The sequence below is a fragment of the Podarcis vaucheri genome, assembly GCF_965113315.1.
Source record: "Podarcis vaucheri genome assembly, chromosome: Z".
Classification (NCBI taxonomy): domain Eukaryota; kingdom Metazoa; phylum Chordata; class Lepidosauria; order Squamata; family Lacertidae; genus Podarcis; species Podarcis vaucheri.
Window position 1 is genome coordinate 5,056,144 of NC_138758.1, and position 14,417 is coordinate 5,070,560.

Here is a 14,417-nt window from a genome sequence, read left to right on the forward strand (position 1 = left end):
CACTGTTGGATTTCTGCTAGAATCCAAGGTTGTGGCTATGGGAAACAGACCCTTTTGGGATGTTAATGCTGTGAGCCCCTCCATCAAAAGATATGTGTATATATGTGTAAACAAACCATCTATCATAAAAACACCACAGTCTCTGCTGTCCCACATTCGCAAAAGGAATCACAAACCCCTTGTGAGTGCCTGGAACCCCTAGAATCTTGCAGTGCTCGGAGACTGGGGTGGTATGCAATATTATTTTGAACTGTGGGGTTCTCACACACAGAGCATCCCTCCCACTTGCTTTGTCAAATCTCAGTGAAATCTCTCTTTTGCCTCTGGCGCCATCGCAGCCATGTGGCCTTGGAAGATTGTCCAGGATGAAATGCAGACCTTGAGCTTGGAAAATGTTCTCTGCAGCTACACTAAGCCAAGCCATGGCTTAGGTCAGTGTGGTGCCGCAGCAAAACGACAATCGAGGCACATAGAATCATAGAGTTGGGAAGGACCCTGGGGGTCATCCAGTCCAACCCCCTGCAAGGCAGGAATCTTTCTGTCCAACTTGAGGCTCGAACCCACAACCTTGAGATTGAGAGTCTCATACTTTTACTGTCTTAGCTATGCACATTCTAGATTTATATCCTGCTACTAGAGAACAACAGCTAGAGCCCATCTAGTCCAACGTCCTTTTCTCATAGTGGCCAAACAGATAAAGCTTCTGACAGCAGAGGTAGAAGATAACTCCCAACCCCCACCCTGGAAAAAGCCCAAATAAGGATTAGGAATCAAACAAAATATGCATTTTAAAACAACTCATCAGAGAACTAGTACAAAGCCACAGAAACAGAAAACCAAATAAATCTTCAATAGCAGCTGGAGATTAAAACCGTGGCAAGAAACAGGAATTCAATCCCTTTTTTCCCCTTAAGAATTTTTTTTCTGTCTTGTGCTAGAAGGCTGTAAATATTGACAGAGCTAGGTATTCAAAACATGCAGTGTCCCTCGAGTGCAGGTGAGGGACCTGCTGACAGAGGCAGATTCAGGGTAACATGACCAGTTCCTCCACACTGGGTGCCAAGCCTAGGGAGCGCTGTAGGTTGGTACAACTATGACATCGTGAACTGAGCAGAATTTTGGCCTCACACAGGACACCGCTGAAATTTGGAAGACAAAATTCTGCCCATGCTTTGGCCCTCCAAATGATGATGGACTACAGCTCCCATTATTACTGTCATTGGCTGGAGCTTATGGGAGTTGTAGTCCACTGACTGTTCTGCACTAAAGAGAAGGTCCATTTTTTGGTACCCACAAGCTGAATCACAGAAGTCAATAGTTTTCAGAGGACCGTACTCAGATGATCTCTGAGAGTGGGGGGGGGGGGGAGTGGGGAATGAGGGCAACCAAGATGATCAAGAGTCTGGAAACTAAGCCTTATGAGGAACAGTTGCAGGAGCTGGGTATGTTTAGCCTGGCAAAGAGGACACTGAGATGAGATATAACAGCCATCATCAAATATCTGAAGGGCTGTCACATAGAAGAGGGAACAAGTTTGTTTTCTCCTGCTCTGGAGGGTAGGACTCAAACCAATGGCTTCAAGTTGCAAGAAAAGACATTCTGACTAAACATGAGGAAGAACTTTCTGACAGTAAGAGCTGTTCAGGAGCTGTTTGGGAGGTTGAGGACTCTCCTTCTGTGGAAGTTTCTAAGCAAAGGTTGGATAGTCATCTGTCATGGATGCTTTAGCTGAGATTCCTGTGTTGCAGGGGTTTGGACTAGATCATGGGTAGGCAAACTAAGGCCTGGGGGCCAGATCTGGCCCAATTGCCTTCTAAATCCAGCCCGCAGACGTTCCGGGAATCAGCGTGTTTTTACATGAGTAGAATGTGTGCTTTTATTTAAAATGCATCTCTGGGTTATTTGTGGGGCGTAGGAATTCATTCTTCTTCTTTTTTCCAAAATATAGTCCGGCCCCCCAAAAGGTCTGAGGGACAGTGGACCGGCCCCCAGCTGAAAAAGTTTGCTGACCCCTGGACTAGATGACCCTTGGGGTCCCTTCCAGCTCTATGATACTATGATCCAGGAGCAGGCAGGCCTTGCAATACCTTGTTCTCAAACCATATTATAAAAGCTCTCAACGTTTTAAACACCAGCATGCTAAGAAAACATAAACAAAAAAACCACTGGAATGTAAATTATTTTGTTTATTTGCTTCAGCTATTGTGATCTTTAAACTTAAAGGCCTAAAGAGTCTAAAGTGTAAAAAACAACCAAAACACCCCACAACACATAGAATTGTAGATCACCTACTCCAACCCCACCCCCACCCCGCTATGCAGCAATATGCAGCTGTTCCATAGGGGGATCGAACCTGCAGCCTTGACATTATCAGCACCACAGCCCAATCAACTGAGCTATGGAGGTGTAAGAGAACGAACTTGAATAAGAAATCCTTCTGCTCCAAAATGGACTTAAATCACATTCCTTTCAATCAACAGTTATGGGAAATACTTTCAGCTGTAATTCAGAGATTATTCAGTGAACATCATTAATCAGAATTTGTTCAAGCAGTGGTACTAACAACCTGACTTGGGCCACATTCATACCATACAGTTAAAGCCCTGTGATACCACTACAAGCAGCCCTGGCTTTCCCACAAATAACTATGGGAACTGTACTTTGCTATGGGTGCTGAGAGATGTTAAGAAACCCCATTCCCCACGCAGAACTACAATTCCCACAGCTCCATCTGAAGAGGGATTGACTGTTAAATCACTCTAAGATTTGTAGGTCTGCGAGGGGAGCAGTCCTAACAACTCTCAGCTGCCCTAAACAAATTACAGCTCCCAGGATTATTGGGGCGGGGGCGGGGAACCGTGACTGTTTAAAGTGGTATCGTGGCGCTTTAAATGCGTGGTGTGAATGTGGCCGTGGTACGAGGCAGCTACAAAGGGTTGGCACTTACCTCGACTTTAAGTGCAGCACACCCGTTTAGGAACTCCTCGATGTTGCCAATGCAGTCGGCTTCTGTCCTGGGCTCCCGGCAAAACTAAAGAGAGAATTTTTTTTTGCAAAAGGTTAGGGGAAAACATCACCTATAGGAGCAGCGAGAAAGAGATTACGAGCCCTTCGCGGCTCCTTCTCAGCAGCAAAGCCAGAGAAGATGTTAGACCGCTTGTTGGCAATGGATGGATTTTGCAGAAGAAGGTGGAGTGCGGCGTGGGTGGCGGGCGGTAGAAGGGAGGGAGGGAGGCAAGCTGTCAGCCCAGGAAGAACAAACAGGCAACAGAGCGAGCGAACCAGAAAGCGACAAGCTCACATCCCTGCTCTGAACGTCAGAGGGTGACACTGATGGCCCCTGAAGATCTGCCTTCCTCCTGCCCAAATTGCAACCGGATCCCTTCAGAAACGGGTGGACCAAGAGATGGGGAAGGGGGAAGAGAGAGAAAAGAACCCCAAGAAATAGTTGAGAGTTTAATTAGTAATTAGGGGAGGGGGCAAACAGAGGCGCTCCCTCTGCAACTCTGGGAGGCATGATTTGTGGGGCTGTCTTTCTTTTCGAAGTTTATATGCCACTTCATTGTTAACAGCAGCAAGACTTAAAGTGGTTTACATAGAAGGATCAGTGGAATTATGAAGGGGGGGGGAATCAACCGTTTAAAACCTTCAAAAATAACTAAAACCAGCAATAACTTAAAACATGTCCCTGCATTCTGCAGGTCTGGCTAGGCTCGCCTAAACAAAAATGTTCTTTGCAGGCACCAAAAGAGTACAGTGAAGGTGTTTGCCTGATGTGAATAGGCAGGGAGTTCCAAACGTGCAGGTGCTGCCACACTAAAATATCAATTACCGGTACTTATAAATGTGGAAGGAGTGTTGTGAGGCACCTATACAGTGCCAGTTGTCTTTGAAGATGCCTAGGGCAATGCTTGCTTGCTTGCTTGCTTGCTTGCTTGCTTATTTATTTATTTATTTGTATGTATGTATGTATGTATGTATGTATGTTGGTTCCCCCCCACCATGGTTTTCCCCACCCACATTATATCCACACAACAACCCTAAGAGGTAGGTTAAGGCAGGGGCAGACTTGGGTAATATGGTGCCCTGAGCAAGGGCAAAACTTGGCATCATCCCTAAATATTTTCCCAGTGATTCCTTTTGGTACTGTTGCTTTTTAAAATGGATCTTTTCAGTAGGTCCCCATATAAATATAGGGTTTTTATCACTATCATTATTTTGCGCCCCTTGGCTTGGTGCCCTGTGTGGAGGGACCACCTGTACCGCCTTATCTCCGATTCGGACATCCCATCAGATGTCACAGAGATAAACAACTACCTGACTTTCATAAGACACCTGAAGGCCGCTGTTCCCTGTGTAGGGAAATTTTTTTATGTTTGATGTTTACTGTGCTTAAAGTTTTTAATTTGTTGGAACCTACCCAGAGCAGCTGGGAGAGACAGTGATTGGCCGAAGGTCACCCAATGAACTTCTTGACCAAGCGGGGATTTGAACCCTGGACTCCCAGGTCTTAGTCTGACATTCAGACTGATGCACCATGTTGGGGTTTTTTTATGCTGAACCACAAGATGTACTGTAGCTAGATTGTTGAAGGAGACCAAAAGCATGGAATACAGTATACATACGCTGTTTTTTAACCTTGAAAGGCTTTTAAGGTCAAGAGACCCAGATATCAGAAAAGCCCATGTTCTCACATGAATATGCTAGATGATTGCTGCTCTTTTTAGTATATTGTGGGCCTATTTTAAATTGTTCTTTTATTCTGTTCCTGATTCATTTTTTTAAAAAAAGACTTGAAGGGGTTGGGTAGATATTTTTCTCATGCACAAAGACTATGTACAAACTATATCCTTCACAGAACATTTGAAGCACATCCTCCCCCCGCCCCCGAAAATTATGGGCACTGTAGTTTTGCATTTACAGAGTTACCATTCCCAGCAGCCCTTAACAAACTATAATGCCCAGAATTCTTTGAAGGAAAGAATGTGCTTTGAATGATTGTCAGAAGCCCTTTCACTGAGGCAGACCATCAGAGAGTAGCTGCATTGTGAGCGGAGAGGGGTGAAGCAGTAAATTTTGAAATACAGGAGGTCCTCGTGATGCCCACCTCCCATAGCCATTCTCCCAAGGAAAGTCCAAAAATGCCGCTGGTTGCCTTAGTCTATTGTTACCCTCATAGACACTGCAGATAAGTACATAGCATAGCCCCCAATTTATAAGGATCCCCATGACTGAAATCATATGCAGAAATGCCTGGGAGTAACCTTCACTGAACTCCCGGGTGCTTGTTCCTAACACCCAGTAAGTTCAGTTTTCAAACACCTTGAGCTTTAACAAAATGCCACTTTTAGCTTTTGATTGGGAATGCAAACAATCAGCAACAAAGTGCTATCCTTTAAAATGCTGGTGTGAAGTAGGAACGCCATTAAAGACAATGGAATTTAGGATCCAGACTTCTCTCCCTGCATTCTGAGTTTGTCTGCTCCAATCTGCCAAAAACAAACTTGGAAGTCTCATTATTGTCCCATTCTCTTGCCAGAGCAAGGAAGATCAGCCAATTATCCTGATTGATACACCAGCAGATGATGTTATCCCTCCTGCTGTAAAAGGAACCCAGAAGTGGTCACTAAACCATTGGAGGTCAGCTATGATTCCGTTTTGTTGTTGTTTAGTCGTTTAGTTGTGTCTGACTCTTCGTGACCCCATGGACCAGAGCACGCCGGGCACTCCTGTCTTCCACTGCCTCCCGCATTTTGGTCAGACGTACGTTTGTAGCTTCGAGAACACTGCCCAACCATCTCATTCTCTGTCGTTCCCTTCTCCTTGTGTCCTCAATCTTTCCCAACATCAGGGTCTTTTCCAGATAGTCTTCTCTTCTCATGAGGTGGCCAAAGTATTGGAGCCTCAGCTTCATGATCTGTCCTTCCAGTGAGCACTCAGGGCTGATTTCCTTCAGAATGGATAGGTTTGATCTTCTTGCAGTCCATGGGACTCTCAAGAGTCTCCTCCAGCACCATAATTCAAAAGCATAAATTCTTCGGCGATCAGCCTTCTTTATGGTCCAGCTCTCACTTCCATACATCACTACTGGGAAAACCATGGCTTTTACTATACGGACCTTTGTTGGCAAGGTGATGTCTCTGCTTTTTAAGACGCTGTCTAGGTTTGCCATCGCCTCTCTCCCAAGGAGCAGGCGTCTTTTAATTTCGTGACTGCTGTCACCATCTGCAGTGATCATGGAGCCCAAGAAAGTAAAATCTCTCACTGCCTCCATTTCTTCCCCTTCTATTTGCCAGGAGGTGATGGGCCCAGTGGCCATAATCTTCGTTTTTTTGATGTTGAGCTTCAGACCATATTTTGCGCTATCCTCTTTCACCCTCATTAAAAGGTTCTTTAATTCCTCCTCACTTTCTGCCATCAAGGTTGTGTCATCTGCATATCTGAGGTTGTTGATATTTCTTCCGGCAATCTTAATTCCGGCTAGGGATTCATCCAGCCCAGCCTTTCGCATGATGAATTCTGCATATAAGTTAAATAAGCGGGGAGACAATATACAGCCTTGCCGTACTCCTTTCCCAATTTTGAACCAATCAGTTGTTCCATATCCAGTTCTGTAGCTTCTTGTCCCACATAGAGATTTCTTGTGGAACATTTTTTGGAGGAGAATATGCCTGATGTCAGCTCCCAATGTGCTGGGTGACCACCCTTTCTATTTACCCAGGTCTTAAAAAGCATTTGAACACTTTCCTTTTTTAGCTGCTGGTGTTGCTGTTTCTTAAAGCTGTTTAGTTCATTGGTTTTGTACTTTTTGGCTGTTGTTGTTGCTTCATTCATCATGTTGCATGTTCCCCTGGGGGGGAAGCAGGTTCGTCCTCAAATAGAAGACAATTGTGTTCCACTGCAGCACCTGCAGTTGCCTCACTCTGCCCAATGGTAGGGCCAGCCCTGCAGGAGTGTTTTTCCAGTCCTACCTGTTGAGGACTGAACCTGGGACAATGTGCATTAGGACCATGAGTATGCTGCTAAAGTGAAGAAAAGTGCAGTCCCCACAGCAAGGCTCTGGGCAGCAGCAGCAGCCTCGAGGCTGCAAAGGTATGCTTGCAAGCAAGACATGGCGAAATCTCAGAAGCCACAGGCATTGCTTAATAATAGCTCCATTGCTTAGAGGGGTGGGGGATAGGGCTGTGTCCTGCAGCAGCCTGCAGACTGCCTGCCTCCCTGCCTGCCTTACACACACACACACACACACACACACACACACACACACACACACTTCTTCTTTCTTCTTCTTTGGCGATCACTCGTAGCTGAGTAAGATTGTCTTCCCTAAACACGGTTTCAACAATGAGTCTGTAAGTGACTGTGGAGGCCAATTCTGGATCCACACGTCCTTCCACAGTGGGGACATTGGTTTCTGGGCGGGAGCTGATCACGGTGTGGATCACGGTGTGGAGCGTGCCTTCCTCCTAGCACGTTTCTCCCTTGCGTCCTGAGTTCGAGTGCCTTCAAAGCCCATGACACCTTTGGTAAAGGCTGTTCTCCAACTGGAGCACCAGTATTTCCCAGTTGTCAGTGTTTATATTACATTTTTTTAGATTTGCCTTGAGACAGTCTTTAAACCTCTTTTGTTGACCACCAGCATTATGCTTTCCATTTTTAAGTTTGGAATAGAGTAGTTGCTTTGGAAGACAATCAGAATGAACAGAAGCAGTAAAATAGTAACGATTTTCTGAGCCAGTGTGACAGATAAAGAGGAAACCACACATATCCAGAATCCTGATTTAGGTCACCAGAGTGCAGAATTTGTAATTATTATTTCTTGCAGTTAATTTGATTTCTTACCCACCCTCCACCATGAGGTCTCAGGGCTGGTTGCAGCAATTTACAAGTACAACATTAAATACATTTTCAAACTAATTGTGCAATATAATTGGGCTTTCCTCTCACCTAGGAACATAGGAAGCTGCCTGATATTGAACCAGACCTTTGGTCCACCCAGCTCAGTGTTGTCTACACTGGCTGGCAGCAGCTGTCCAGGTTTTCAGGCAGCAGACATTCCCAGCCCTATCTGAAGATGCCAGGGGTTGAGCCTGGGACTTTCTGCATGCAAAACCGATGCCATATCTCTGAGCTGCAGACACACACACACACACACACACACACACACACAGCCCTGCTCTTGAGCTTCCTTCCATGACAACAAAAAAATTGTCTAGGATGCCGATCAACCAACCACTACCTTGAACGTTTCTGTCCTGCCCCAGACCCTCACATCCTTTTATGGGGCATTTCTCAAGTATACAGGCCTGCCCTTGAGGTATACATTTAGCCAATCAGAGTGATTTTGCAGCTAAAAGGTTCCCTTTTTTGGAGAACAGGGAGGAACTTGGAAGGCAACAGCCAAGGACAGGCTGGGTGGGTGAATATTTACTATCCCACCTTGCTAACCGTCTTTTATTGCACTGCTGTTTCCTCTTTCCTGCCAAGTTATTTCCATTTTGCCTTTCCAAATGTTGCTGATTCAGGCTGCGACCCACAGATCCTCCTGTACAGCTGGAATGGGGAGGGGGGCTTATGAGTGTTTAAACTCGAATGTTGCTTACGCTGCTGCTATATGTGCTATTCTCCACCAAACTCCAATCTCATTGCCTTGTTTCCTCACTGCCATCTGAACTGCTGCATTTCCAGACATTACAGCTGCTGAAAGACTTTACCTACGCCACATAGGTGGTGTCTGTTTGACCTCTGCATGCTGCAGTTCTATAGACGATGTCCTTGACCCTCTGATAGGCTAGTGACACGGATCATGTGAAAAAACTACATAGCCTCCAACATTTCTTCGATGAAAATAGGGACATCCTACCATACCTTCCAACATTTCTCTAATGAAAATAGGGATGTCCCACCATACCCTGTAGGGCTTGCCGACAAAAGGTCACCAGTTCGAATCCCTGCAACGGGGTGAGCTCCCGTTGCTCTGTCCCTGCTCCTGCTGACCTAGCAGTTCAAAAGCACGTCAAAGTGCAAGTAGATAAATAGGTACCACTGCGGCGGAAAGGTAAACAGTGTCTCCATGTGCTGCTCTGGTTCGCCAGAAGCGGCTTAGTCATGCTGGCCACATGACCTGGAAGCTGTATGCCGGCTCCCTTGGCCATTAAAGCAATGAGTGCTGCAACCCCAGAGTCGTTAACAACTGGACCTAATGGTCAGGGGTCCCTTTACCTTTACCATACCCTCCAATATATTTATCTGATGCAAATAGGGACTTCCTAAGAAAAAGCAGGACATTCTGGGATCAAATCAGAAACCGGGAAGGCTTCTGTAAATCTGGGAGTGTCCCTGGAAAATGGAGACTCTTGGAGGTCTGATACCACCCTGTGCCTACCTATCAGCCAGCAACAGCTCATCTTTTCATTCACGTTAATCATCCTACGCAGTTGCCCTGGGATGCAGAAGGAGATAAGCTGCAAAGCCAGGTGCTTTGCAAAAGAGCGTTGACATTATACTCAGTGACACAGCTGGTGAAAACAGGAAAACAGGATGTGTATTAAGAAAAATATATCTGATTACCCACCCTGATCCATTCCTTCCCTCAAGCTCCCTGCCTCTTGGATTCATTTCTGCAGCACTAGCCTGTGCAGGGAGAGGGCTGCTGTTAAATGGACCACAATCATTTTCTTTAAAAATGGGTTTGGGTATCCCTGACTGCAGCACCAGCCATGACCCTTGTGACTTTTCAAACCAGTAAGCCCCACTGAATACAGTGGGAGGTATGTCCAAACAAACATGCATAGGGTCTCATGTTTTTAAGGGTGCTTAGTCTGCAGTCCTAATGACACCCACCTACTGGAAAGTAGATTCCATTGAGAGAGATTGTTGTTGAGGATTGAACTGTTAAAATCACAATCAACTTGATTGCATCAATAATAATAATAATAATAATAATTTTTTATTTATACCCTGCCCTTCCCGGTTCAAAAACCAGGCTCAGGGAGGCTAACAAAAAATTTAAAACACTTAATTATAAAAGCAGCATAAAATACAGTATAAAAACATGAATAACAATAAAACTCAAAGTTCAGAAATCAATTTAGGGTAAATCAATCTAATAAGCATTAGATAATCCCCAGGGCTAGCTGGCTGAATTTGTCCGACTTGGGCCAGCGAGGAGGCCAGGGGAGAATTAGCTGTGGGGTCTCAGAGCAGGTAATCTTCATAAAAGGGGAGGGAAGAGAAGGGAAATAAAAGATCAGGCTGAATTCAAATTAAAGGCCAGGCGGAATAGCTCCGTCTTACAGGCCCAATGGTAGGAGTTTAAATCCTGAAGGGCCCTGGTCTCATGGGACAGAGCATTCCACCAGGTCGGAGCCATCACCGAGAAGGCCCTGGCCCTGGTGGAGGATAGTCTGACTTCCTTAGGGCCCGGGACCTCTAAACTATGGTTATTCATGGACCTTAAGGTCCTTTGCGGGGGAGAGCAGGAGGCGGTCCCGTAAATACGAGGGCCCTAAGCCACAGTCAGTTGCAAAAGTGTTTTCAGGGCTGCAAAAAATGACAAATGACTCGTAGAAGAGAATCCAGGTGTCTCTCTGTGTGCACAAGGCCCTTTGGGTCATTGGAATCCCTTAGAGCTTTTGAGCCATATGGTTGCAAACATACCGGCAAGACAGAGCAGTGCAGTGAGATAATTTTAGGCTTTGGACATAAGGAGGGACTTATGGAGGACTCCTTCTTGGATGGCAATGTGCATAACTCCAAAATGTGGCAAGCCACCAGTCCTGCTGCATGGAGGATACTTCCTGCTCATTCTACAGTTCTGCCATAGAGCCACCAATTAGTATTGCTTTTCATTACACATGCAAATGGATCGGACCATGCATTACATCCACAATCAATGCATGTTGATCCATGGAGGGATCTGTCTCTGAAATAGCTCAGCCAATACAGCATATGACTCTACAGGGTCATGGTTTTGAGCCCTGTGTTGGGCACGGGGTTGGGGAGTGGATTAGATAACCCTCAGGATCCCTTCCAACCATTCTATGATTCTTTAAGGTGATTTCAGTAAATGTGCACAACTTCTCACAGTGTGCCATTCAAAGAGATAATAGTGTGGCTGTGTATTTTGTTGATTATTGCTTCTTACACATTATGAAAATAAGTTAACAATATACATGGTGGGGGGGGGGGAATCCTCAGCCATAGGGCAATAGTCCCTATCTGGAAAACACAAAGGAAAACCTCCATGGAAAGATTTTGGTGCCTGGACAGATTCACATGGAGGTAAGCAGCCCTTCGGGTAACCTGGTCCATAGCCCTTAAAAGGGTAAAACCAGGGCTGGAAGCAATCAATACAGATCAATAACTTATGAAGCTTCAAGACCAGAGGTCCACCTGCCTCAATATTGTTTCCACCAGCAGTGGGAACCTCCAGCCATGAGCCGCATTTGGTCCAGTAGGAGTCCCAATTTGCTCTGGGAGCCTGTTCTCCCATCTCTATCTGGGCCACACACAGCTAGGAACAGTGAATAAATCTTAATTCGGTTCATGTCTAAAGGTGAACCTACCTAAGTTGCACTTTCTGAAACGTAAACACAACCATGTGTACACGTTGCTCATAGTGGTGTAAAATGTGCTTCAGAATTTCATGCATTTTTATTTCTTGCGTTTGTATTTTATTAAATACAAAAAATGCATTATACAGTGGTACCTCGGGTTACATACGCTTCAGGTTACATACGCTTCAGGTTTCAGACTCTGCTAACCCAGAAATTTTACCTTGGGTTAAGAACTTTGCTTCAGGATGAGAACAGAAATCATGCTCTGGCGGCGCAGCAGCAGCAGGAGGCCCCATTAGCTAAAGTGGTGCTTCAGGTTAAGAACAGTTTCAGGTTAAGTAAGGACCTCCAGAATGAATTAAGTACTTAACCCGAGGTACTACTGTATACCCGCAAAAGTGTGTATATTAGGACAAAACCACAGTACAATGCTGGCAGATTTCAAAAGGACTTCAAAAGGATTTCTTACCATTACAAACAGATATGGAAATGTGGAGAACTAAACTCAAGAATGGAAGAAGGATAAATCGACAGAACCTGGATTTGACAAGATTTGCCCAACCCCTATACCTCGTCATCATATGCAACATCAGGTATGAGGGCTGGTAGAGAGACGGCTGCAAAAGTACAGCCAGGAACATTAAAGTGCACTCACACATGTCTAGCTGGGGCTAGTTCATAGAATAACAGAATTGTAGAGTGGAAAGGATCCCAAAGGTCCCCTGCAATGTAGGAATCCCAACTCAATTTCTGCTTTAAAATCTTCACTGAAGGAGAGTCTATCACCTTTTGTGGGTGTCTGTTCTACCAATGGCTCTTACTGTAAGATAGTTCTTCCTGAATCTTTTGTAACTTGAATCCATTGGTTTGGGTCCTAGCCTCTGGAGCAGGAGAAAGCAAGCTCCATGTGACAGCCCTTTAGATATTTGAATATGGCTATCCTTTCTCCTCTCTGTCTCCTCTTTTCCAGGCTAAACATACCAATTCCCCCCAACTGCTCCTCATAAAACTTGACTCTGGATCACCTTGGTCACCCTCCTCTGCACATTTTCCAGCTTGTCAAGATTTCAGGTGTGGTCTGACAATGCAGAATAGAGCAGTATCTTGATCTGGATGCTATACTCATGCTGATGCAGCCTAGAACTGCATTAGCTTTTTTTGCTGCTGCATCACACTCTTGACTCATGTGAAGCTTTTGGTCTATTAAGATCCCCAGCTCCTTTTCACATGAACTGCTTACAAGCCAGCTGATCTGTGCAACTGGTTCTTCCTGCCTAACCAGTGCCAGATTACCAAATGGGCAGAGTAGACACTGGTCAATAAGCCCCATGCCTTTTGGGAGCCTCGTAACAATGGATCAAAATAATATTGATTTGATCTTGAAAGAAAATTACAATCAAGCTTTCTTAGTTCCATGTTATGCCAACAAAAAGGGGACCCCCGAGATTTCAACTGCCTAGGGGCCTCCACAGGGTATAATCCAACACCTTACCTAAGTGTAGAACCTTACATTTGCCCCTACCAAAATCCTCCCAGAAGCCAATTTCCTTCCATAGCTGGGTTCACTGCTGTGTCCAGTCAGTGGGTCTTGGGGAGGGATCAGTTGCATTTGGGATCCCTCAGCCTAGTCAGTTAGAGGCAACAGAACTAGGAAAGCTGTCTCTGCCAGAGGCCCCAGAAAGCTACTGGTTGAGGAAATAATGTGATCAGTTATAAAGCAGATGCTTATGTCTTAAATTCTCATATCACCACCTTCCATGAAATCAATAGAAAGAAATAGGCAAACCACTGTTCTCTTAGCTGCGTTACTGCCCCCTCCCCTTTTCTGCAATTTGGAGATAACACCACCAGCAGCTTACTTTACAGGGCTATTGCGAAGTTTCATAACTGCTGTTATGAAAAGATTTTTTTTTTTAATGCCAAGACACCTTAGTCACTCTGGTGGCTGATTCTGACAGCAGCTTTAACCCAGTTGACAAAGCATTGGCCGCTTCTATGTAGTCTGGGGCTTGTTGTCTTAGTGCAGCAGGCCTGTTGTTGCTCCCATACTAGCAGAGTAACACAACCACTGCGTGCCAGGACCATGCCTATCATCATCAACTTTATTTTCTTCTTGCAAATATTAAAGTTTGTTGGAAAGAACCAGGGGTTCAGATTTAAAGCAATGGCCACATCCTTGCAACAGGGCATTGGAAAATATATAGGATCACTCCCAAATGGTACCTCTCCTACAAAGCCCGGAATAAACTTTCATGGTCTTACCTTTCCTACAGATCCTGGAAGAAGACGGTGAAGCAGTTTGCACAGAACTACCCCATCTTTCAGAGATGTTTTCAGGAACTGCACAGGGTCATCAATAATCATTTTGGGAGAATTTAAAGCCCCCAGAGAAATCAGCCAGGTTACGATTTGCTCTTCTGGATTCATGGTTGAAGATTTAGTGTCTTCAGCTTTGCAGATCTTGTATGCAACAATGCCTAACCCACATCCGTGACTGTATCTTCCTGCTTCTACTGGAGTGAGCAGAGCAGCAGTAGAGGTTACCGTACTTACTGCTCTGCACTTAAAGCCACAAACGGATTGATTGTGGGGGGTTGGGGGTGGTTACCAGAAACAGACTTTCCTCTGACTGGTGGAACTGGTTAGTGTGCATTTGCATAATGGTTTCTGGTCTTCTGCGATAACTTCAGAAGAAATAGGAAGGGGAAGAGCTCTTGTGGCGGATGTTTTGCTGTGAGTATAGAGGTGCCCTTATCCTGCATCTCTCAAATGTTTACTTTGCATGTCGCCTAACATAAAACAGAGACCTTGACTACTCTTGCAGCAGAATGAGCCAGTAGAGGGGATCATGGGAGATGC

General features: G+C 45.2%; 1 protein-coding gene across 1 annotated transcript in view; it reads right to left on the minus strand.

The window, feature by feature from the left end:
- Positions 1-14,066, minus strand: part of ARHGEF6 (Rac/Cdc42 guanine nucleotide exchange factor 6) — a 75,627-nt gene extending 61,561 nt beyond the window's left edge. Inside the window, exons 1-2 of the mRNA XM_082207238.1 lie at positions 13,821-14,066; positions 2,948-3,031 (exon numbers count right to left, since the gene is read on the minus strand). Coding sequence (XP_082063364.1) covers positions 2,948-3,031; positions 13,821-13,985 — 249 coding nt within the window. The 5' untranslated portion in view covers positions 13,986-14,066. The remainder of the gene's footprint in view (positions 1-2,947; positions 3,032-13,820) is intronic.
- Between the last annotated feature and the right edge of the window lie 351 nt (positions 14,067-14,417).